The sequence below is a fragment of the Nomascus leucogenys genome, chromosome 18 (assembly GCF_006542625.1).
Source record: "Nomascus leucogenys isolate Asia chromosome 18, Asia_NLE_v1, whole genome shotgun sequence".
Taxonomy (NCBI): domain Eukaryota; kingdom Metazoa; phylum Chordata; class Mammalia; order Primates; family Hylobatidae; genus Nomascus; species Nomascus leucogenys.
The window spans coordinates 20,068,469-20,092,491 of NC_044398.1; the positions used below are offsets into that span (position 1 = coordinate 20,068,469).

Sequence of the window (24,023 nt, forward strand, 5' to 3'; positions counted from 1 at the left end):
AGTTTTATGATCTCATTTGGGTTTTTCTAAAAGCAAGGCTTCCTACAAGCCTAGTAAAGGAAATTCTTTCCTTCCCATTTTGCCAAATGTAGCATTTAATTAATTTTTTTTTTTTTTTTTTGAGAGAGAGAGTCTTGCTCTGTCACCCAGGCAGGAGTACAGTGGCATGATCTTGGCTCACTTCAACCTCCACCTCCTAGTTCAAGCAATTCTCCCGCCTCAGCCTCCAGAGTAGCTGGGAGCTACTCCGTGTACCACAATGCCCAGCTAATTTTTTTGTATTTTAGTAGAGATGGGGTTTCACCCTGCTCCCCAGGCTGGTCTCAAACTCCTGAGCTCAGACAATCCACCCACCTCAGCCTCCCAAAGTGCTAGGATTACAGCGTGAGTCACCACACCCGGCCAATTCTAATTCTGTGTAAAATGAGTGAAACACAGCTAAACTAGAACTAGTCCTTGCTGGCATGTTAATATAGATTTTGCTCAAACATCTGCCATCCCCATCCTGTTGCAGAGATGACCAACAACCCTGGGTCCACAGCACGTTCCAAATCTCTCAAGTAGTACTAAATCTATTACCTCTAGTACCCCAGCCTTTTTCCCCCTCCTGGTGGCAAAATTCAAGTATCTCACACGCACCCTAAATGTCTCTTCCTCTATGCAGGGAACTTTTGGTTGCCTCCCCAAACAAACGGCATTGTTCAAACTCAGAGCTCAGAACAAACCAATGCAAAAAAAAAGAAAAAAAAAAAAGGAAATAGCACATTTGTTTTAACTTTTTATTAAAATGCTTAGGATACAGATTGACTTTCTTTTGTAAATGACTGTTTTACTTTTCCTGAAATAGGACATATATGCACTCTGATAAAACAGAATGGGAAGTCATAATTCATGGGAATTCCTATACAAGGTGCTGATCCTGTGTTTGGAGCTGAGCTCCTCACAGCAGCTTCTTTCAGCTATCTTATAGGAATAGTGTTCCGTGGGGCAAGAAATACATTGGTTCTAACTGATTTTCAATCTCCTTTCTCCAGTGGAATAAACCACTTTCACAAAGAGCTGCCCTATGTATAACCCACAGATTTCTAGCTTGCAACAAAGTGACAACGGACAAATAGGGAAAAAAAAAAAATTTAAGAAAACTAACACTGAAGTAATCATACTTCTCATGTCTCCGAATAGAGAAGTATGGGGGACCTTTAACTGAAGGAAATTAAAAATATGCAAGTTAATTACCTACTTCATTCACTGTTAGCTAGATTTGTTCACTTAAGGCTTTAACCCCTTTCCAAACCAACAATTTTGTCTTAATCCAGCTATGTTTGCTAATAAACGAAATGCATGCACTTCCCACATATATACTTCACTAAGCCTCTGCATTCAGTACCTGGCAGTGAAAAAGTATGCTTTCTCCACAAGTCAGTACTGGAGAGCAAGAATGAGAACTCCAACTAAAGAACGATGCCTCCCTCACCCCAGTAATGTTATCCACATTTTCCCTACCCTCACATTAGAATAAAGACATCCTCCCAACTTTTCATCTCCTATCTCCAATCTGTTCCTAGGAGATATATCTTTTGATCTTTTACTACAAGGGTAGAATATAGATTAAGATCATCAAAATCCAATTTCACATGTGGCACTAGGAAAATGGAATGCTATAAAATTAATCCCCATCACCCAAGTAGGGATGCTGGTGCTTTTATACTGAGTCTCTATTGCCAATAAGTGAGGCTGCCTCCAAAGGAACAGCTCTACAGAAAGTTTTTGGGTTAGTGTTTCCCCAGCTTATTTCTGCAATGGAGAAAGACAATTTCATTTAAAAAACAAACAAACAAAAAAACCTGGAAAAGCTACAGATGTTAACCTTTACTTTACTTTAAACACCAATAAAATAAGTATCAAAGGAGAAAAAATGTAAGAAAAAGAGCTCAGAAACAGCCTGAGAGACCAAATTCTGCAAATGGAAATTTTAAAGCCCACTGAATACATTTTTCCTGGATCCAAACAAATGCTACAATACTTTTAAGTCCTCAACTCACAGAATTAAGAGCCCTTAAGCTGTTAACTTTCTCCTGTCTTCCTATTCAGAAAAAAGTCCCCCTAGAATCTGTGCAAAAGTAACCGATGCACCTGCAGTATGTGACATGAGAGATGTTCTCGACTCTTTTATGAGGTGAAAGTCACTTTTTATAACTGAAAATGAAAAAGGAAGGTGCTATAGAGAGAAATTAAATTTCACAAAAGTATAAAAGCAAAGACTGGCTGAAATCTGTAACTTCATGAGTAAGAATAACAACAATAACCCATTCTATAATTAACTCCTCCACACTGAATAATCTGCTACACATTCCTTGATGAGGAATGACCCTAGCTTACCACAGTGGAAACCTGCCACAACTGCAAGGCCAGGGTTCTGCCCCTTTTCTAGTTCTCTGTGCACAAGGTTATGCCACCTACTCCAAGGCAGTCAGAGAGACAGATGAGCTCAGGGGAGCTTCTCTCACCAACCTGCTAACTCAGCAGGAGTAAGTTTACCCAAATGAGCTCTGGCCTCCATATCTGTTCATAATTTTATGAAGTATCTAAATGTCATTCATTAGTTTTTAAAAAAAAAAAAAAAAGAATAGAAAACTCTGGACCAAGTAAATTGTGAACTCAAAAAGTTAGGAGGGATACCAATTACATTAACAACACTTTCTTTAAAAAATAGAATCACTTTCTTTTGAATCAACCACAGTGGTGAGACGTGTTTTTCTTTTCAGGTGCCCCATGATGGCACACAGCTTTACCCGGCAAATCCTGCCAGCTTCCAAGTCCCGGGATACTGACCTGCACCAGCATGTGGGGCAGCATTACCTCCCAACAGTGTGGAGAAGAGCACATGTCACCACTGGGCAATGAGAGAGTTGACAGAGACTCTTGGCTTCTCAACGCCAGACATGGTTGGAGAGCTTTCCTTGTTCTATTAGAAAAGTTCATGAGGAAGCTGTGAATAGGATCAGTCCAGAGAAGTAAAACTCTTTTATTTTCACCGTCCAAACATCAGTCAATATACTGGGAGAGCCAGCGGAAACCCTCGCCGTAACCTTGCCTCTTGAGCACACTGCACATGAACACTTCCATGGGGCGAGCATTCAGCTCCTTCAGGGTCACATTCCCCTAAAGGAGGCAAAACCAAGAAAGGCCTATTAGCATCTCTGTGGTGGAAAAGGTTGAAAGGACGATCATTACAATCATTTTATCCATTCCTTAAAAGCAAACCTAAGTAGGTATTAATTACAGAAATGTGGTCAAGGCCATATAGATGACTTCCCCAGGCTTCGTGTTTTCAGGATAGAATAAGCAGCACAGTTCTATTCCCAGCTTCTCTCTCTCTGAAGAGCATTTGCTTTGAATACCCAGTATTTATCTGTAAAGTTATGGCAGCAAACCAAGAAAAAAGCCACTGGGACTTATGGAACCAGCATGCTCTCTGATGCAGAAAAGAGGTCTGGGACTGTTTAGAGATAAGGACATTCTCATTAACAAAAGCATGCAGAAATAAACACTCATAACAGGTGGCACTGAAGAAATGAAGAATTCATGTGTATTTAATACTGATGCAAAAGAGGAGAAATTAAATGAAAGAAAAGAAGTATTTCTATAAAGACACAGATAATCAAGAGGTGAGACTAAGGAACCATGTAAAAAAGTCAGAAAGTTATCACAGAAAAGGAAGATTTTTAAAAACTAAATATGCCAAAACCCCAAGCTAAAAAAGAACAGAAAGATTCCTTCTTAACTTTATCTGATCTAGATTTTCTCTCTCTCAAGCCTGCTTTTCTACAAGAGTCCTCCTTCCAACTGAAGACAGTAAAAACTATTGATTTGGAAGACTCAAGTTCTTTTTCTGGTTTTATCACTGACTTGCTGTGTAGACCTGAACAAATCACTCTCTGTTTCTTCCTCTGCAAAATGGGGCCAACAGTCCTACCTCTCTCAGCAAGAAGCAATGAGGATAATCAAGTGCTTTGATTTCAATGCTTGGAAAGTGATTGAAATGATTATCTTTCTTCATAACCTGCAAACTCCAGTCCAAAAAAAAAATTCTTTTCTGGCTAAAAAGGGCTATTTCAAAAGCAATTTCTCAGAATCAAATTTGAAAGATAATCATAAACTCTTAAAAGAATAAGTTTGCCTTTTCTACCATTTCCTTCTTCCTCAAATACCCAATGAATGAATCCCATTTAAAACGTTAAAAAGAACATACTCCTGCCTCTAGTGAGCTTACAAAATACCCACAGTAAAACAAATCCTAAGCCTATTTAAGCCTTTAAAAGAAAAGGGTAATCTAGATAGCAAAACGTCATGTTTTAAAAACTGTTAATGTCCTTTATATGTAACCCAAATATTTTTCTCTTACCTTTCCTGTGGTCTGTCCATAAAGCCCAAATATCTCACGGAGTTTTTCTTCACTGATTGCATCTGTTCTGTCAATTTTGTTACCCAAGATAAGGATTGGCACATTGGATATTGTTTCATCAGTCATTAAAGCCTAAAGATTGAAAAAAAAAAAAAAAAAAAAAAGAAAGAAAAAAAAGAATTAAGTGAGGAATCTACAAAAGCCCACCAGATAATGAAAATTCTGACTTCCACTAATCTTTTAAGGCATTAATGTAAAGTGAAAATCTGATCAACTTTATACCTGAGTGATTAAAGATTCACCTTGACATTACACAACACCCATGACATTAGGTAAAAATCTCCTAAGTGCCTCGAAACAGTTGCAACTTTAGTCTATTTATTTACAAGGCAGCAGAACTGCCCCAACATTAACTTTTGAGCTAATCTGCTCAGCCACAAACTATCCTCAGGATGTCCCTCAGCACAGTCCTACAAGAATGAATGCTCTGGCTACAGAACCTCAAAGATGACTACAGGGACTCCCCAAGTATTCGACCCCAATGTGTGCAAAGAACTGTCTCAGGCATTGAGAGGAATACAGAAGGAAGGGTAACTATCTCAGGCACTGAGGATACAAAAGGAAGCACATTCCTGTCCTCAAAAAAATCCTCACTCTATGTTCACATTTTTTTTTTCTTAATCTCAGCTCACTGCAACCTGTGACTCCCAGGTTCAAGCGATTCTCCCACCTCAGCCTCCTGAGTCGCTGGGACTACAGGCATGTGCTACCATACCTGGCTAATTTTTGTATTTTTTTTAGTAGAGATGGAGTTTTACCATGTTGGCCAGGCTGGTCTCAAACTCCTGGCCCTCAAGTAATCTGCCAACCTCAGCCTCCCAAAATGCTGGAATTACAGGCATGAGCCACCACACCCAGCCACATTTATGTTAACAAAGCCAAGTAAGAACACAACATAGTGAATAAGTGTCACAATGAATGGGAACTGAATATTAACACTAAGACAAGTTCAGGGAAATAAAATGGCAATTTTGGGCTTGAGCAAAGTCTTAGAAAAGATCTGGAACCTAAACAGGGTTCTAAAGGAAGGACAGGGTCTGGACAGATGTAAAGGAGAAGGAAGAACATAAACAATGGCTTTGCAGTAGGACAATAATTCAGGAAGCCACACAGTACTGCATGGCTGGATTCAAGCATTTAGATTGACATGCAGCAACAAAGTAAATGGATGGGAAGAGATGACTCACATTCTGGGGCCAGTGTGAGAAGTGAGCTGCAATATATCCTAAAAGACCACAAATCCAGAAGTTAGTGAATAAAATCTTATTTCAGTATAATGAATTCACAAATAGTATCTATCTGTGGTGTCCACGTAAGAGATCATGATCTAGCTTAAGGTAGGGCATTCAATTCACTGCAGGAGGCATTTTGAAGAAAGAATTGAAGAGACCAATGTCTAAATGATTAAAAAAAAATAAAAAAGAGACAAATGAGTCAAAACTGGCACCGATTTCAAGCCTGGGAATCTAGTTGTCACCAATAGGAAAGCTAGGGGGGAAAGCAGAGTTAAAGAGATAAAGGGAAACGTACTCTGACCATCTGGAATTCCAGGAAATGTTACACAAAATTAGAATAAGAATGTCCTTCATTCATTAAGCAATAACAAAGTACCTAATGTGTCTAATGCTTTGCTAGGTGCAGGAGTTTTGCAAAGAAATAAGACACAGTCCCTATCATGTTAGTTCATAGTCTGATGAGAAAGAACTGTAAAAAAATCAATAAAGACAACAGACATTGGTAAGGTAGGAGTCTAACACAGTCTCAGAGGTCAAGGGAGGCTTACCAGAAGCAGTCATATCTGAACTCTGAGGACTCTTATAGAACATTTTAAAACTTGCCGACAAAGTGAGGGGTTGAGGAGAGGTACAGGTGAAAAAGCCAGGCAGTAGCTACTTGTGCATATTCAAGGATGGCTAAGTTGTTTGTTTGGAATATAGTTCAAGGTAGGCAGTAAAAACAAACAGAGGGAGGATCGTGAATGATCTTATGTGCTATGCAAAAGATTTATAGATTTTATCCTGAAAATGATAGAGAACTATCAAAGGATATTAAGTAGGGCAATGAAGTCTGAAGCAGTTCCTTCTAGCATTATGGTGCATGTCAGGGTCATGGTAGGATTTATATTAATTCACAGATTTGTGGACTGCATGTCCAGGTAGGTGATGGGTGGGAAAGACAAATAGTTCCATTCTAGGAAAACAGAATCAGTAGTAGGAGTTGTCGAGAGTAGGCAGGATTAGGTATGAGATTGGAGCTCAGGAGAGGTCTACAGGAGAGAAATGCATTTGAGAGTCACTGACATGTAGGTGGCAAATGAAAGGAGTAGATGAGACCAGCCTAGGAGAAAGTAGACTCTGGAGAACACCAACATTTAAGGACTAACCAGAAGAACTAGTGCTTCTCAAAGAGACAGAAGTATAAGCCAGAGAGATAGCTCCAAAATCAAGAGTGAAAAGAGGAGTTTAAACAAAGAGAATGGAGACCATGCACGGTGGCTCATGCCTGTAATCCCAGCACCTCATGAGGCCGAGGCAGAGGATCACCTGAAGCCAGGAGATTGAGACCAGCCTGGGCAACATAAGGAGACCCTGTCTCTACAAAAACACTTTTTTAAAAAAAATTAGCTGGGTGTGGTGGTGTATGCCTGTAGTCCTAGCTGCTTGGGAGGCTGAGGCAGGAAGATCGCTTGAGCCCAGAAGTCTGGAGGTTACAGTGAGCTGTGATTGCACCATTGGACTCCAGCCTGGGCCACAGAGGAAGATTCTGTTTAAAAAAAAAAAAAAAAAGCAAGGTAAAGATTGTGTGGCAGGCAATTCTACATGAGGCTGGAGCTATAGATGTGAGAAACATACTTAGAAATAAATTCAAGACAGGTTCAAGTTGCCAGAAACAAGAATGCAAGGAGTTATAAATCAAAGAGAAAGAAGAGATATAGGGTAAAGGAGTAGGGATAACAAAGCCAATAGTATAGAAACCATCAAGCCAAGAGAAAATGCAATGTTGACAAAGGAGAAAACTTGAAGTGAGTCCTTGATAGTATCAAAGGATGTATGCAACCAAAACTGAAGACTGAGAACAGACCATGAAGGTCTGGCAAGTCATTCAGTGGGAAGGTGGGTAGGCACAAGCTAAGAATGCAGATTCAAAAATGTAAAGAATTCTAATATCGCTTTTAGGCTTTCACTATGCCAACACTACTTATAAAGAATTACTGTTCATGGGCCAGGCGCGGTGGCTCATGCCTGTAATCCCAGCACTTTGGGAGGCCAAGGCGGGTGGATCATGAGGTGGGGAGATCAAGACCATCCTGACTAACATGGTGAAACTCCGTCACTACTAAAAATACAAAAAATTAGCCGGGCGTGGTGGCACGTGCCTGTAGTCCCAGCTACTCGGGAGGCTGAAGCAGGAGAATCCCTCGAACCCAGGAGGTGGAGGTTGCAGTAAGCTGAGATTGCACCACTGCACTCCAACCTGGGCAACAGAGCGAGACTCCGTCAAAAAACAAAACAGAATTACTGTTCATGACACGTGAAACGGAATACTATTAATTATGCTGGGACAACAGGCATAAATGAGGAGTATCCTGAGCAAACTTATAATATAATCATATTATATGATTATACAGCCATATAATCACTGTATGATAGAAACAACAGTTAATTTATTCAAGTTTGAGCTGAGTTTCCTCAGGACATTGAAAAGCAATGTCTTAGATTTAAAACATTGTCCTCCTGCAACTAGGTCTTTTTGCCAAATGTTAACTGGAATGACTAATTATTGGCACTACTGAGCTACATTCCTTAAAAAAAAAAAAAGAGGCCAAAAAAGGACAAAATATACATTAAAATACATATTAAAAGACAAAACATACATTAAGCTCAACTTTGGATTCCACGAGGCGAGAATGATCTGCACAGTCCACCAGAAAGACAATCCCATTAATTGCTGGGAGATAATTTTTCCAAACTCGACGTGCTAAAAAACAAAGTTTGTAGTTGCATCAGTAAAAAATATACATTGTGAAAATGAATAACCTAATGGTCTGTAAAATGGACAAATCTTGGTCGGGTTTCAGTAAGATTAGACTCTATGGATTTCTCCAAGTTCTGGCCAGTATCAATTCAGAACAGAGGATGCAACCTGATGGTCCATGAGCTGAACTTGATTTTTGTAAATCTGAAAATCAGAGTTTCCGCTTTTCTTGAAAAACTGCAACATCTGGCAATCCCATGCCTACTTATCCACATGACAATTATCAGCAGGAACTAAGCAGTGGCTGCCCCTTCAGATGATGTCTGTACACTTTTGCTTGACAAAATTTCCCTGCTGTCTTAGAGCCAGCCAATTTTACTCACTTAAATGACTTGCCTTGCCCCTGGAGCCAAAGCTAGTTTGCAACCTCTGAGTTAAAACATCAGGATACAAATTACTTGTCCATGTAACTTTAGTCCCAGTTAGTTTCGAGCCAACTTGTGTGTAGGTATCTTGACACACTCCTCTGCGCAGCCCTTAGGGAGACTGGGCCTGACAAGTGGTTCAAGGCCCCAGGCTACCATATTTTCCAGTTATCTCAGCCTGCCATATTTAACCCAGCATGCCTTATAAATATTACTTGTTTTTTTGCTTGTGACATGAAACGATAAAGGCTGGGAAGCAGTGATTTAATTGTACTATCATTTCTAAGCCATTAATTTCCAGCCCTTGCAATAGAATGAATAATGAAGCATCTCTACATCAGTTAATAATGGTTACCTTTAAAGAGTGGAGCTAGGAAAAAGAGGTTGAAGGAACTTTCCATTTTACTTTCCGTAGTTCTATACTATACTGATTTTGTTACATCGCACTTGTTCTCCTTTTATAAGTTAAAATTTTTAAGTTATACAAAAAAAAAAAGGAAACCTCCAGATGTACAGTATTTTAGTAACTTTTATAAAATGGTGGCTAGGTTATTATGTAAAAGTGTTTTTGTTAAGTAGATTTTCCTCAGTCAAATAAACAAAACTAAATACATCAATACATTTCCCTTCTTACTTTTAACAAAACCTGAAACCTAAATTTATCACACCAAACAATCTACAATTCCCAGTTCAGGTATATAAAACTATCTGGTGTCTGGTCCTTCTGCATTCTCCAGATGGTCTAGGTTCCGTCTTATCTTGCTCTGAATTTAAATTTGTAAGCAGTTACAAATCCTTTTGTGGAAGCAGCAGAAAGGACACCATATACCCATTCTTACCCAAATGAAAAAAATACAAGCTCCTTACAGAAAAAAAGGAAACAAAATCATTTCTAATCCCTCCATCAAAACACACCCCTTGTCAATATTCTGACATTTTCTTCCAGTCTTTTTTCTTTACTGGTATTTTATGTGATTATGATCATAATATACATGATTTTTCAGGGCATAAATATTAAATAAATTAATTAAAATGTAATTATATGTTAATGAAATCACTGACTATAAAATTATTAGGCTTAACAACTTAACAACAAGAAATGACCAATGTTATATTTTACTATACATTTTTTTAAAACTGTATTAGGCTGGGCACAGTGGCTCACGCCCATAATCCCAGCACTTTGGGAGGCTGAGGCAGGTGGATCACCTGAGCTCAGGAGTTGAAGACCAGCCTGGGCAACATGGCGGAAACCCAGTCTCTACAAAAAACAGGTGGGAGGATTGCTTGAGCCCAGGAAGTAGAGGTTGCAGTATGCCAAAATTGTGCCACTGCACTCCAGCCTGGGCAACAGAGCAAGACCCCATCTCAAAAAAAAAAAAAAAAAAAAAAAAAAAAAAAACGGTATTAGCTCAACCGAATGTTTCAAAACGAGACTTCTCCACACAGTGTAATAACAAGTAAGTAAATCTGACAGAATCTCAATAGTTCCTTTTCCCTACCTTCCCAGAATATTTATTCTCACATCTTAAATGTTTTACTCCTATACCTACAGTCTTGTCAAATGTGAACTGAGTGCCCATCAGACAAAGATGCCCACTCTGTATGTCTCTAAACACCTGATAGGAATCTGGAAACCAAAGACATAGCCTGAGTAGGCAAAAAGCACTTCTGAGGAAAGCAAAAAGGTAGAAGGAAATGTTCCACCAACTGTCAGAAATGGATAGAATATACAAAATATCAACTTGTATCATAGTAATCACACATAGTCACTGTATTACTTTTGCAACTTTTGACAAGTCTAAAATTACTTACAAATATTTCCTACATACTTTCACTCCACTGAATAAAGGATGCAAAAATGACTTGATAACTAAATATATGATACTGTATACCTGGTCAAGATGAAAAAACGGTATAAAAAAGATTATCAGGACAACTGACCAAAAAAAAAAAAAAGGAAATACAGAGTGGATAAAAATAAAACTTCCTGGATTTGATAACTATTATGATTATATACAAGGAAATATCTTTGTTCTTAGAAAACGTCACTAAAGTATTAAAGAGTAAAGGGGCATGATATGCTCACAAACAGTTCATAAAAAATAAGCATTAATATGTATTATGTAGGGAGGAGGAGACTAACAAATTTGGGCAAAAGGTATAGAAGAAAATATACTGGCTTAGGGCAAGTCTAGTTAAAATGATGAAATAATTACTCTTGTTGAAGCAATACATATATCTTTTAACGTATTTTCCAGTTACAAGGTAAATTACATTAATAAGTAAAAATGTAGTGAAGATTAAAATGGCAAGATGCTGTCCTGCTTTGTAAAAATTTTCAGTCAAGATTTGAGTTGAGTTTGGCTATATCAGGCAAATACTTAAAAGTTCATGAATAGTTATGGCTAACTTTATCCCAGCTCAATAGGGTAATATTGAAAGGGACTTCCGTGTATTATTTAATGCAACTTTTGACAAGTTTGAAATTACTTAAAAAAAAATGAATGAAACAACTTCACCAAAGTAATAAGATCCTAATTCTAAAATGTAAGTAATGTAAAAGGTAAAAATGACACACTGCTTTTAAAAGGAGCTCTCGGGGGCACAAAAAAAATAAGTCAATAAACATGCTTTCCACTGAGTCATCGCTTACCTTGCTCGTGCCCACCAAGGTCAAAAGTTGTAAAGGTCATTCCAGCAATTGTTAGCTCTTCTGATGCTGAAAAATTGTTTAAAAAGAAGAAATAAACTTGTCAATTCAACAACCCCAACTACTAGTACCATAAGCCAATACCAATGCTTTCACCTTGTAAAGAAAAAGATACAAGAAGTTGAGTGTGGTGGCACCCGCCTGTAGTTCCAGCTACTCAGGAGGCTGAGGGCAGGAGGATAATCTGAGCCCAGGATTTTTGAGACCAGCCCAGGCAACGCCCCACTCCCAACAAAGAAAAGGAATACAAGGGTGAAATGTTCTTAAACTATTCTAAAAGCCAAAGGTTTCTTTTTTTCCAAGCTATTTTCCACTTCTTAGAAGTAGGTATAGGAGAGGTGTCCCTTTACAGGACCAGTGACAACAGATAATGACAAAGTTCCAGAGGTTTAGATCTGAAAGTACATAACCTGAGTGTGTCTTACAGGGAATTTTTTTGTATGAGTTGGCTTTTAGGACTTCAGTTAATAAAAGAACTCCACCAACTAGGGATTCATCCTCCAAGCCTAACACTGACCTTTAAAGATCAAAAGGTCACCTGATATTTTCAAACCTACTCGGATGTAATGTTGGAACATGTTGGCCCAATCTGTCATCTTTGAGCATGTGAAGAAGAGTGGTTTTGCCTGCATTATCCAAACCCAAGAATACAAGTTTTCCAGATTTCTTGTATAGTCCTAAAAGAGAAAAAAATTGTTAACACATTTGCTCTCTACAGACCAAAGTCTATTTGTAGTTAAATTACTGAAGGAAATGCACAAACTTTGAAACCTGTATTTCAAGGAAATGGCTTTACCTAGGAACTGGAGCACACTGCTGAAGCCATTGTAGATCCACTCAAAGATGAAAGACATTATTAATGCTTACTACCTGTATAAAATATGAAAGTAGCAAACATTAGCTTTCTGAATGACAGTACAATTGTGGAGAGGTTAACTCTTGTTCCCTAGCCATGATGCACATTTATAGTCCCATGTTTTCAGGCATAAGAAAGCAGGCCAGGCATGGTGGCTCACACCTGGAATCCCAGCATTTGGGAAAGCCGAGCCAGGAGGATCACTTGAGCCCAGGAGTTCACAACTGGCCTGGGCAAGAAAGCTGGACTCAATCTCTACACATAACTAAAAAAACAGCTGGACATAATGACATACACCAATAGTCCCAGCTACTCAGGAGGGTGAGACAGGAGAATTACTTGAACCCAGGGGTTTGAGGCTGCAGTGAGGCATGACGGTGCCACTGCACTCGCTTGGGCAACAGAGGGAGACTCTGAGAAAAAAGACAGGACAGGACAGGACGGGAAAAAGGAAAGGAAAGGAAAGGGAAAGGGAAAGGGAAGGAAAAGAAAAGAGAGGGGAGGAGGGGGGCAGGGGAGGAGGGGGGCAGGGGAGGAGGGGGAGGGGAAAAGGGAAGGGAAGGGGAGGAGGGGAGGGAAGAGGAAGGGAGGAAGCAAAGTAAAGAGAAACTAATATTCTTCTTTCTTGACACTTACAGATTTTGCAATCTGGAGGACAGGCCCTAGAATCCTTATATGTGCAAAAATAACTGGTTTCCTAATAGTTTTTGATCTATGATACTCAGAGAACTAGGAGTTAAAAATATAAAGGCATACCTCATTTGATGATACTTTGTGGATCTTGAGGTTTCCTGGTTTTTTACAAATTGAAGGTTGGAAGCAGCCCTGAGTTGAGTAAGTGTATCAGTACCATTTTCTAACAGCATGTGCTCCCTTCATGTCTCTGTGTTACATTTTGGTAATTCTCACACAATATGTCAAACTTTTTCATTATTCTTATATCTGTCATCATGATCTACCATTGGTGATCTTTGGTATTACTATTATAATTGTTTTGTTGTGCCACAAACCACAACCATAGAAGACAGCAAACTTAATGACTTCCTCCACAGCCCTGCCACCACCACCCCAGGCCTCCCTATTCTCCAAGTGAAGGTAACAGGTCTATCCCTTGAAAGCAAAAGTTAGAAATGATTAAGCTTAGTGAGGAAGACACATCAAAACCTGAGATAAGCCAGAAGCTAGGCCTCTTGCACTCAACAGTTACCCAAATTGTAAATGCAAAGGAAAAGTTCTTGAAGAAAATTAAAAATGCTACTCCAGCAAACCCATGAACGTCAAGAAAATGAAACAGCCTTATTGCTGATAAAAAAAAAAATAATAAAATAAAACAAAAACACGAGGTAAAAAAGCAAGTGCTGATGTAGAAGCTGCAGCAAGATAACTGATGAAGGTGGGTGGCTACACTAAGCAACACATTTTCAATGTAGGCAAAACAGCCTTCTATTTGAAAAGCCATCTAGGACTTTCATAGCTAGAAGGGAGATGTCATTGCTTGCCTTCAAAGCTTCAAGGGGCAAGCTGACTCTCTTGTTATGGGCTAATGCAAGGTGACTTTACGTTGAAGCCAATATTCATTTACCATTCTGAAAATCCTAGGACCCATACTCATTCACCATTCTGAAAATCCTAAGACCCTTAAGAATGACAATGAATCAGTCCAAGTGGAGCAAGTGAGCGAGCAGAGTGGTTGTGTGGTTGCGTCTCGGAAACCAGTAGCACTTGCAGCATGGCTGACCAACTGACTGAAGAGCAGATTGCAGAATTCAAAGAAGTTTTTTCACTATTTGACAAAGATGATGATGGAACTATAACAACAAAAAAACTGGGAACTGTAATGAGGTCTCAGGCAGAATCCCACAGAAGCAGAGTTACAGGACATGATTAATGAAGTAGATGCTGATGGTAATGGCACAATTCACTTCCCTGAATTTCTGACAATGATGGCAAGAAAAATGAAAGACACAGACAGTGAAGAAGAAATTAGAGAAGCATTCTGTGTGTTTGACAAGGATGGCAATGGCTATATTAGTGGTGTAGAACTTCACCATGTGATGACAAACCTTGGAGTGAAGTTAACAGATGAAGAAGTTGATTAAATGATCAGGGAAGCAGATCCTGATGGTGATGGTCAAGTAAACTACGAGTTTGTACAAATGATGACAGCATAATGAAGACCTTGTATAGAATGTGTTAAATTTCTTGTACAAAACTGTTTATTTGCCTTTTGTTTGTAACTTATCTGTAAAAGGCTTCTCCCTACTGTCAAAAAAATATGCATGTATGGTAATCAGGACTTCATTCCTCCATGTGTTCTTCCCTTACTGTCATTGCCCTGAAACATTATTTTAGAAAACTGATGAAGTAGCATGTTGCCTGTGGCTTACTCTGGATATATCTAAGCCTTTCTGCACATCTAAACTTAGGTGGAATTGGTCAAATAAGGGAACATCTGGGTTATGCCTTTTTTTAAAGTAGTTTTCTTTAGGAACTGTCAGCATGTTGTTGAAGTATGGAGTTGTAACTCTGTGTGGACTACGGACAGCCAACAATATGTACTTAAAAGTTGCACTACTGCAGAACAGCTGTATTATCCAGGTACTCCCAGGTACCTCATACACTATTTTTTTTGTACTGCTGGTCCTGTACCAGAAACATTTTCTTTTACTGTTACTTGCTTTTTAAACTGTTTAGCCACTTAAAGAAAATGTGTTTACGGCACAATTTGCCTCAAATCCATTCCAAGTTGTGTATTTGTTTTCCAATAAAAAAATTACAATTAAAAAAAAGAATTACACTAAATCTACTCTGCCTACCACACATCTGTTTACAGCATGGTTTACTAAATATTTTAAGCCCACTGTGAAGACCTATTGCTCAGAAAAAAAGATTTCAAGATATTACTGCTCATTGACAACGCACCTGGTCACCGATGGGCTTTGATGGAGATGCAGAAAGAAGTTAATGTTGTTTTAATGTCTACTAACAACATCCATTCTGCTTCCCATGGATCAAGGAGTATTTTCGATTTGCCAGTCTTTCATTTAAGAAATATATTTCACAAAGCTATCAATGCTATAGACTGATTTCTCTGCTGGATCTGGGCAAAGTAAACTGAAAACCTCCTGGAAAGGAGTCACCATTCTAGGTACCAGTAAGAACAGTTATGATTCATGGGAAGAGGTCAAAATATCAATATTAACAGGAGTTTGGAAGACAGTGATTTCAACCCTCGTGGATAACTTTGAGGGGTTCGAGACTTCGGAGGAAGAAGTAACCTTAGATATGGTAGAAACAGCAAGAGAACTAGAATTAGAAGTAGAGCCTGAAGATGTGACAACTGCTGTAATTTCATGATCAAACTAATGGATGAAGAGATGCTTCTTATGGATAAGCAAAAAAAGTGGTTTTCTTGAGATGGAATCTAGTCCTGGTGAAGATGCTATGAATACTGTTGAAATGACACCAACGATCTAGAAAATTACAAAAACTTACTTGAGTTTACATAAACTTACTTGAGCAGCCGCAGGGTTTAAGAGGACTGGTTCCAATTTTGAAATAAATTCTGCTATGGGTAAAATGCTATCAAACAGCACTGCATGCTACAGAGAAATCCTTCTTGAAAACAAGCATTAACTGATGCAACAAACTTCATTGTTGTCTTATTTTAAGAAATTGCCACAGCCACCCCAACCTTTAGCAATCACCAACCTGATCAGTCAACAGCCATCAACGTGGAGTAACATGGAGGTAAGATCCCCAATCAGCAAAGAGGTTATGACTCGCAGAAGGCTCAGATGCTTGTTAGCATTTTTTAGCCTAAAGTATTTTTTAAATAAGGTATGTATTTTCTAAGACATAATGCTACTGTACACTTAACAGACTACAGTATAGTGTAAACGTAACTTTTATGTACACTAGGAAACCAAAATATTCGTGTTACTTGCTTTACTGTACTTGTTTTATTTCAGTAGTCTGGAACCAAACTCACAGTATATCCGAGGTATGCCTATACTTTCTTTTACTGTGTGGCTTCAGGCAGCGGTTCATTCACATTCCCTAGACATACCACTGCTGTCATCCAGTGAAGAACAACTCTAGGAAATCAGTCTCATCAATAATGTGAATCAAAATGCCACTTAGATGCACTAATAGAAAATAAGAATGAAAAGCACATTGATTTGAATGAAAAACATATTAATCTACCCTGTAAACAGCTCTAAAAAACAAAAGTCACCCAAAATTCTACTGGCCGGCACCACTCGCCCTGCTCCATTTACCAATGCTATCTCAATATTTAAACATTTTTGCAGACACGGGTCTCAATTTATAAAAAGAAATGACATCACTATTTTAGAGAACCATTAAGGGATAAGAAGAGAATCTTTTCATACATGAATAATCACACCCAAACTCATTTTACAAATAGATCTTCTTAAAATAAGAATACTTATTCAGGCTGGGCCCCCGTAACTCACACCTGTAATCCCAGCATTTTGTGAGGCTGAGGTGGGGGAATTCCTCCCTGACCTCAGGAGTTCAAGACCAGCCTGGGTAACACAGAGAGACCCGCAACTCTACAAAAAAAAAAAAAATAAAAATAAAATTAGCCAGGCATGGTGGCACGTGCTTGTAGTTCCAGCAACTTGGGAGGCTGAGGCAAGAGGATTGCTTGAGCCCAGGAATTCGAGGCTGCCGTGAGCTATGATTGTGTCACTGCACCCCAGCCTGGATGGCAGAGCAAGACCCTGTCTCAAAAAACAAAAAACAAAAAAAGAATACTTGTTCAGAATATAGCAGTAAGTTCCCAAGCAAGTAAATAACTTAACTGGTAGTGATATTAACACTACTTTTTCTATTGTTTCTCATAGCTATCAAAAGCTACTAAAAGGTTTACATATATTGGTAATAAGCAAAATGACCTCTGAATGAAATTAAGAGGGTAGGATCTAGACACGCTGGTGGGTCTTAAGGTTTCTCAGCATTGTCTGGTCATGCTGAATTTTTGCTTTAGTATCTCAGATATGGTGCATAAAAATGGAAGGTCCACACTTTTACTCTTCTCCATCAGCAAGAGCATCTGAACACAGGGCTTTATACTAGATATGACCAACTGCAATCAAAATTTTCATGAACAGTAACCAGTAAAAGCGTTACCCACAAAATAATCCCCTTACATTCATTCAAAGAATGCCAGATGAAGAATAAAATGAACAGCTGGGCACGGCAGCGCTTGCTTGTAATCCCAGCAGCAGAAGGCTGAGGCAGGAGAATCGCTTGAACCTGGGAGGCGGAGGTTGCAGTGAGCAGAGATCGCGCCACTGCACTTCAGCCTGGGTGACAGAGCAGGACTCCATCTCAAAAAAAAAAAAAAAAGAGTAAATTGAAAAGTAGAGATGGTATGTTTTTCATCCAATTACTGGGTTTTTATCAGGCCCATGGCCTAATCTATAAATTTTAGGGCCTAATTAATATTTATTTTTCATGGCCCTTACCAAAGACAGCCAAAGAAAGTTTGGCAGTTTGGGTGGAGGTACATACTAAGCTCTTAGGAAAAAATACTAAATAAGGTGATTTCTTTTTGCCTTTTCAGTAACAAATATATTTCAGAAGAAAGACCGCATTTATCACATTAACTAATAGTTTTCTCTGGAAATTGAGTCCGCACTTTAAGGAGTCCAATAACTTAAATATACTTAATAAAGCTCCTGTGCTTAAATTCCCATTTACTGTAAATAAGTAAAAGAACAATGTGCCCTTCCTCTGCAACTCCCTCAAACCAAACATCCTCCTATACTTTCCTCAATCTACTGCTTGGAGAAGCACAGCTCCCCTTTAGAGCACACCCCTCATTAAGGTCATTCCCACTCAGATCATTTTGGAGGGAAGAATTAAAGCAGCCAAGTAGCTAAATCCTGGCTCCTGCTGATTTGTATGCTCCAAGGGAGGAGACAGCTTAAAAGCAGGAGTGTCAAAGGAAAATAAAACGGAAAATTAAAGTAGTTCAATTGCCATGAAAAACTATTTAAAGTGTGGCATTTTCTCCTTTTCACCTTTGCAGAATTCATCTAGTTGAAAATACTTGGCTCATGCCTGTAATCCCAGCACTTTGGGAGGCCGAGGCAAGTGGATGACCTGAGGTCAGGAGTTCGAAATCAGCCTGGCCAACATGGTGAAACCCCACCCCTACTTAAAATACAAAAATTAGCTAGGCATGGTGGGCGCCTGTAATCCCAGCTACTCGGGAGGTTGAGGCAGGAGAATCGCTTGAACCCAGGAGGCAGAGGTTGCAGTGAGCTGAGGTCACGACATTGCACTCCAGTCTGGACAACAAGAGCAAAAACTCCATCTCAAAAAAAAGAAAGAAAATATTTCTAAAGTGATGTAAACATTTTTTACAAGTCTGTAAAGTATTGACTGAAAATCAGTGTAGTACAAATATATATAATATATATAGAAGTGTTGGGTTGTAAAGGAGTGATCAGAGTGGAGGCTGACTGAAGAAACACTTCGGGTGAGCTAAAAATAATAAAAACCCTTACTAGATCCGAAGAGTTGGGTTGCACTGCTACCCAAAGTTAAGAAAATGCCCTGCCCCCCCTTTTTTTAAAGACAGACCAAGACTCTGTCTCCCAGGCTGAAGTGCAGTGTTGCCATCATGGCTCACTGCAGCCTCAACCTCCCAGGCTCAAGAGAACTTACCACCTCAGCCTCCTCAGCAGCTGAAAATGGCCTTGGTGGCTCCTCTCTCCTTAAGATCTTAGGATTTGTACCAACTCATCAGTAGTTTTATAATCTGCACAGTACTTGTATATCTCATTTCATCCTCACACCAACCCTACCAGGCAAGGATCACTGGCCTTATTTAACAAGATAAAGATGAGGATACTTCTAGTTTTGCTGAGTCGTTTAAGACTGCTCAGTTGAAAAAGTAATAGTGCCAGGGCTTAAACCCTCATCTCTAACACCAAAGCCTAAGCTCTTTCTGTTAACAGTACATAAAATTCAAACCCAAATCACAAAATTGCTGGAAAAAAAAAAAAAACTAAAACTTCTTTAATCCACCAACTACACAGAGGATGATCTTCCGAAGTTCTCTTCCTTACGACTCATCACATCTTTTGAATGGTATTTTAATAACTAGCATTCTATTTATTTTCTATTCTTGGTCCATTGTACCACCTTACGAGAAGTTAAGAGTAATCTAAAATTTAAGGTAGGTCTCTTAAACTATCAACAAAACACTATTAATGTACCTAAAACGAAAACTTGCGAATTCCAGAGCTAAATGATTCAAACAAATGTTAACAGAAAAGGAGGGCACCAAGCTGACCATTACCCAATTTAAAAATTTACGCATGACTTGTTATACACAATCAGGGCAACTTTAAGACGCAATTCCAGGCAGATTTGGGGTAGTAGGCGGCTGGCTTTTAGCTAACTCTGCTTAGCTGCGGGGTAAATGTCAAAGGTCAGCCCCATGGCAAATCTCCCTAAGTCCCCTGTCGCAACCGAAGCAGATGGAATCGAGATAAAGATGCTCCTGACCCACTGGCTAGAATCGTGAAGAAAACACTAATCCATGTCAAATGCACATAAGGAAGTTTTTCCATGCAGAGACCAGACAGGGGAAAAGGGGAAGGTGGAAGGAGAAAATACAGGGTTTGACCCGGGCCATCGGACGACAACCGAGCGCTGACTTGGGGGTAAGCCCTGGACTAGGGGCCTGTAGACCAGGTTCGAGCGCTCACACTGGCTAACTGCGGAGCCTCGGCCAGCCTCAGTCTCCGAGTCTACAAAACAAGGATAATCATCAAGGGCTCCCACCCGCCTCACCGAGGGCTGTGAGGCTCTTCCGAGACAGAGGACATGGAGCCATTTCGTAAACCGGAGCGCACGGTACAGACAAGAAACTGTTACCCGGCCCAGCAGCTGCGAGACCCCCGAGCGGAATGCAGGTGGACCCCAGGCCAAAGAGGATAGTAGGGGACGGAGCAGATCTGGCCAAGTTGGCCCGTCCCCGCCCAGAATCAGCCCCGCGGCCCCACAGAACCGCCTGCGTGTCACTTCCCCCCCCAACCCCGCCAGGGCCAGCCTCCGCTCCGACCTCCCCGCCTTCCGTCCCAGCCCCTCGAGCCCCAACTCCCGTCCCCGACGTGGCCCTCAGACTCACGGCCTGAGGCGCTCCTCCGGCAAAACGGCGGCTGGCTCGGACCCTCCCTCAGAGAACACCAACCAGCAGCACCCGGGACCGCCAGCTACTCGCCGGATGTACGTCACACCCCTCCCCGGGACTTCCGGGCGCGTAATGGACCCCGCCCTCTCGCAGCGTTACGCCTCTCTGCCCAGGTGCCGTCCCACCAGCGACTCGGGCCGAGGAGGGGCGGGCATAAGGTGTGACAAAGTGCGCTCGGGGTCTGGCCCCGCCTCGTCCCCGCCTGCTCCCGTCTGGCTAGCTGACCGCGCGAGACGTGGCAGCGCCGGGACCCTGGGTCCGGGGCTGGGTCCTGGAGTCCCTGAGCGGCCTGGTATCCTCGGGATCGCGGCTTCCCTTTCCAGACGCACCAGGAAAGTCGGAAGCGGGGACCGACGGTGACATAGGTCCTGGGAAAGATGAGTTGACCTTGGGGCCCTGCACTTGATGTGGATCCCTCCAAGCTTTTGCTTTTTTTTTTTTTTTTTTTTCTCTTGAGATGGAGTCTCACTTTGTCGCCCAGGCTGGAGTGCAGTGGCGCGATCTCGGCTCACTGCAAACTCCACCTCCCGGATTCAAGCGATTCTTATGCCTCAGCCTCCCGAGTAGCTGGGACTACAGGCGCATGTCACCACACCTGGCTAATTTTTTGTATTTTTATAGAGACAGGGTTTCACCGTGTTGGCCAGTCTGGTCTCGAACTCGTGACCTCAAGTGATCCGCTGGCCTAGGCCTTCCAAAGTGCTGGGATGAGAGGCGTGAGCCACCGCGCCCAGCTGCTTTTGCTTTGAGTCGCACTTCCTTGCCCTGGGGTGGCCTATGTTTTAGAAAAACACAGAAAAACAGCTAGTATTTATTGTGCACTTATGTTCCAGGCAGAGCACTGGGTACTTTGCGCGCTTTGTGTAATTTCACCCTCATTGGAGTCCTGTGACTCCAGATGCTAGTATCCTTATTGACAAATGAGAGAGCAATGTTCAGAATAATCTACCATGCCCAAGTTCACACAGCTAAGTGGCAAAGCAACGTGTTCACCCCAGTATATTTCGCATGCATTTTCTCATTTAATTCTCAGGACAGTCCTACGAGATTGGTACTATTATTACTCTCATTTTACAAATAAAACAGTCTAATGGAAAGATGAATGACGTCTGTGAATTCATGAAGATCTCAATTCTCCTTTAGTAAAATTTAAATTTAACATAATCCCAATAAAAGTACTAATAGGATTAATAGGTTGTGTGTGGTTTCGTTCTTTTTTTTTAATTACCCTATTTGTTCCTAAAATTTGTATAGAAAACCAAACAAGACTAGTCCAGAAACAGGCTTTCAAAATGAAGAACAAGGAGGTGGGAACTAACCCTGTTGGAGATTAAAACATATTATAGAGCCTAAGTTATTAAAACTGGTGCGCGTGCACACGCACAAACACACACACACACAAAACACGATGGAACAGAGCGAAGCACAGAAATGACTAAAGTACATGCAGAAATAAAACTAAAGTAGCACCGGGGACTCCAGCAATACTCAGGGAGCTGAGTGGGCAAGCTCACCACCCTCTACCCTCCGCTCATCCTGAGGTCTTGGATGTTGAATTTGAACCCTGTCCAGTTACTGAAAGATGTCAGGCCACTTCTGAGGCTTCTCACCAGCTTTAGCTAAACCAGGGACACTGTGTCCATGGGGCTTGGAACCCCTTGTGCATCCTGGAGACACAGATGCAAGCCCAGTGCAAGCCAACACATTGGATTACTGGCTTTGTTGAGAGCCTGGCTGCACAAGGTAGAGGTGTCTGAACCACAGGATGGCTTGGGAGGCTGGGGAAGGACGGAACATGCAGGCAGATTTTCAGAAAAGCCGCAAACTCTACTTACCTAAAGGCTTGAGCAAGTTGACAAATGCCCCAGACCACCACGTACCCACTGTAAAATGGGTGAAACAGGCATTGTTGTGCACATAGTTTTTCCAGAGTACAGTTTTCAATAAATGATTCTATTATGTGTTGTTAAATAACAAATAATAAAAGGGGTTGAGACAATTGGGTAGTCAAAAAAACCTACAGGTTGAATCTCCAAAAAGTTTATTACTCCAAACAAGTTTCAAGTGATGAAAAGATGTGTATATTTTGAAATGACACTATAAAGGTACTAGAAAAACAGAAGAAAGCATGGATTCCTTATAATTTTGCAATGAGAAGACCTTTCTGGGTATGATTGAAAATCTAGACCGGGCCTGGTGGCTCATGCCTGTAATCCCAGCACTTTGGGAGGCTGAGACTGGCAAATCACAAGGTCAGGAGTTTGAGACCAGCCTGGCCAACATGGTAAAACCCCACCTCTACTAAAAATACAAAAAATTAGCCAGGCGTAGTGGCAGGCGCCTGTAATCCCAGCTACTTGGGAGGCTGAGGCAGGCAAATCGCTTGAACCAGGGAGACAGAGGTTGCAGTGAGCTGAGATCACACCACTGCACTCCAACCCTGGGCAACAGAGTGAGACTCCGTCTCAAAAAAAAAAAAGAAAAGAAAATCTAGATGCTGTAAAAGAAAAGATTGACAAATTTAACTACATAAAAATTAAAAACTTATATGGCATAACAACAATCATGACACCATAAGCAAACTCAAAAGACAAACGACAAGTTGAGAAAAATACTTAATCACATCATAGGCAAGTAAGAAATAAGTATGAAAAAGACTAACAACACAATAGGAAAATAGGCAATGGTTCAGAACAGATAATTCATAGGAAAGGAAATAAAAATGACTTTTCTTTTTTTTTTTTTTCTGAGACTGAGTCTCACTCTGTTACCCAGGCTGGAGTACAGTGGCGATCTCGGCTCACTGCAACCTCTGCCTCCCGGATTCAAGCGATTCTCCTGCCTCAGTCTCCTGCATAGTTGGGATTACAGGCGTGAGCCACCACGCCCGGCTAATCTTTGTATTTTTAGTAGACATGGTCTTTGTATTTTTAGTAGAGATGAGGTATCACCTTGTTGGCCAGGCTGGTCTCAAACTCCTAACCTCCGGTGATCCGCCCGCCTAGGCCTCCCAAAGTGCTGGGATTACAGGCATGAGCCACCGCGCCTGGCCCAAAAATGACTCAAGCATAATAAAATAGTAATAGAAATATAGGTACTATAGAAAATATAAATATAGATATTATAGAATAATAGATATAGAAAATATATAAATCCATTTATTTGTCTGTGTATCTCTGTATATTATATCTATACTGAAATAGAAATAGATTTAAAAAAAAGATAAATTTAAAACTTACTGAGATACCATTTTCACCTGTCAGATTGGCAAAAGTTCACCAGTTTATTGGTGGAAGGCTGTTTCAGATAGAGAAGTCAGACTGGGCATGGTGGCTTACGCCTGTAATCCCAAC

At 40.6% G+C, this 24,023-nt stretch overlaps 1 protein-coding gene and 1 pseudogene across 2 annotated transcripts; one reads left to right on the forward strand and one right to left on the reverse strand.

Annotated features, from left to right (window-relative positions):
- Positions 1 to 765: 765 nt before the first annotated feature.
- Positions 766 to 20,717, reverse strand: SAR1A (secretion associated Ras related GTPase 1A). Its single transcript, XM_003258172.4, has 7 exons — positions 20,608 to 20,717; positions 12,375 to 12,448; positions 12,136 to 12,255; positions 11,522 to 11,587; positions 8,340 to 8,443; positions 4,406 to 4,537; positions 766 to 3,162 (listed from the first exon to the last, which is right to left on the reverse strand). Exons 2-7 carry the CDS (start codon positions 12,430 to 12,432, stop codon positions 3,046 to 3,048), a joined length of 597 nt encoding a protein of 198 aa, XP_003258220.1. The 5' UTR covers positions 12,433 to 12,448; positions 20,608 to 20,717; the 3' UTR covers positions 766 to 3,045.
- Positions 14,066 to 15,215, forward strand: LOC100592168 (annotated as a pseudogene). The gene has a single exon (XR_179713.3). The product of XR_179713.3 is annotated as a calmodulin-like (transcript).
- Positions 20,718 to 24,023: the final 3,306 nt, after the last annotated feature.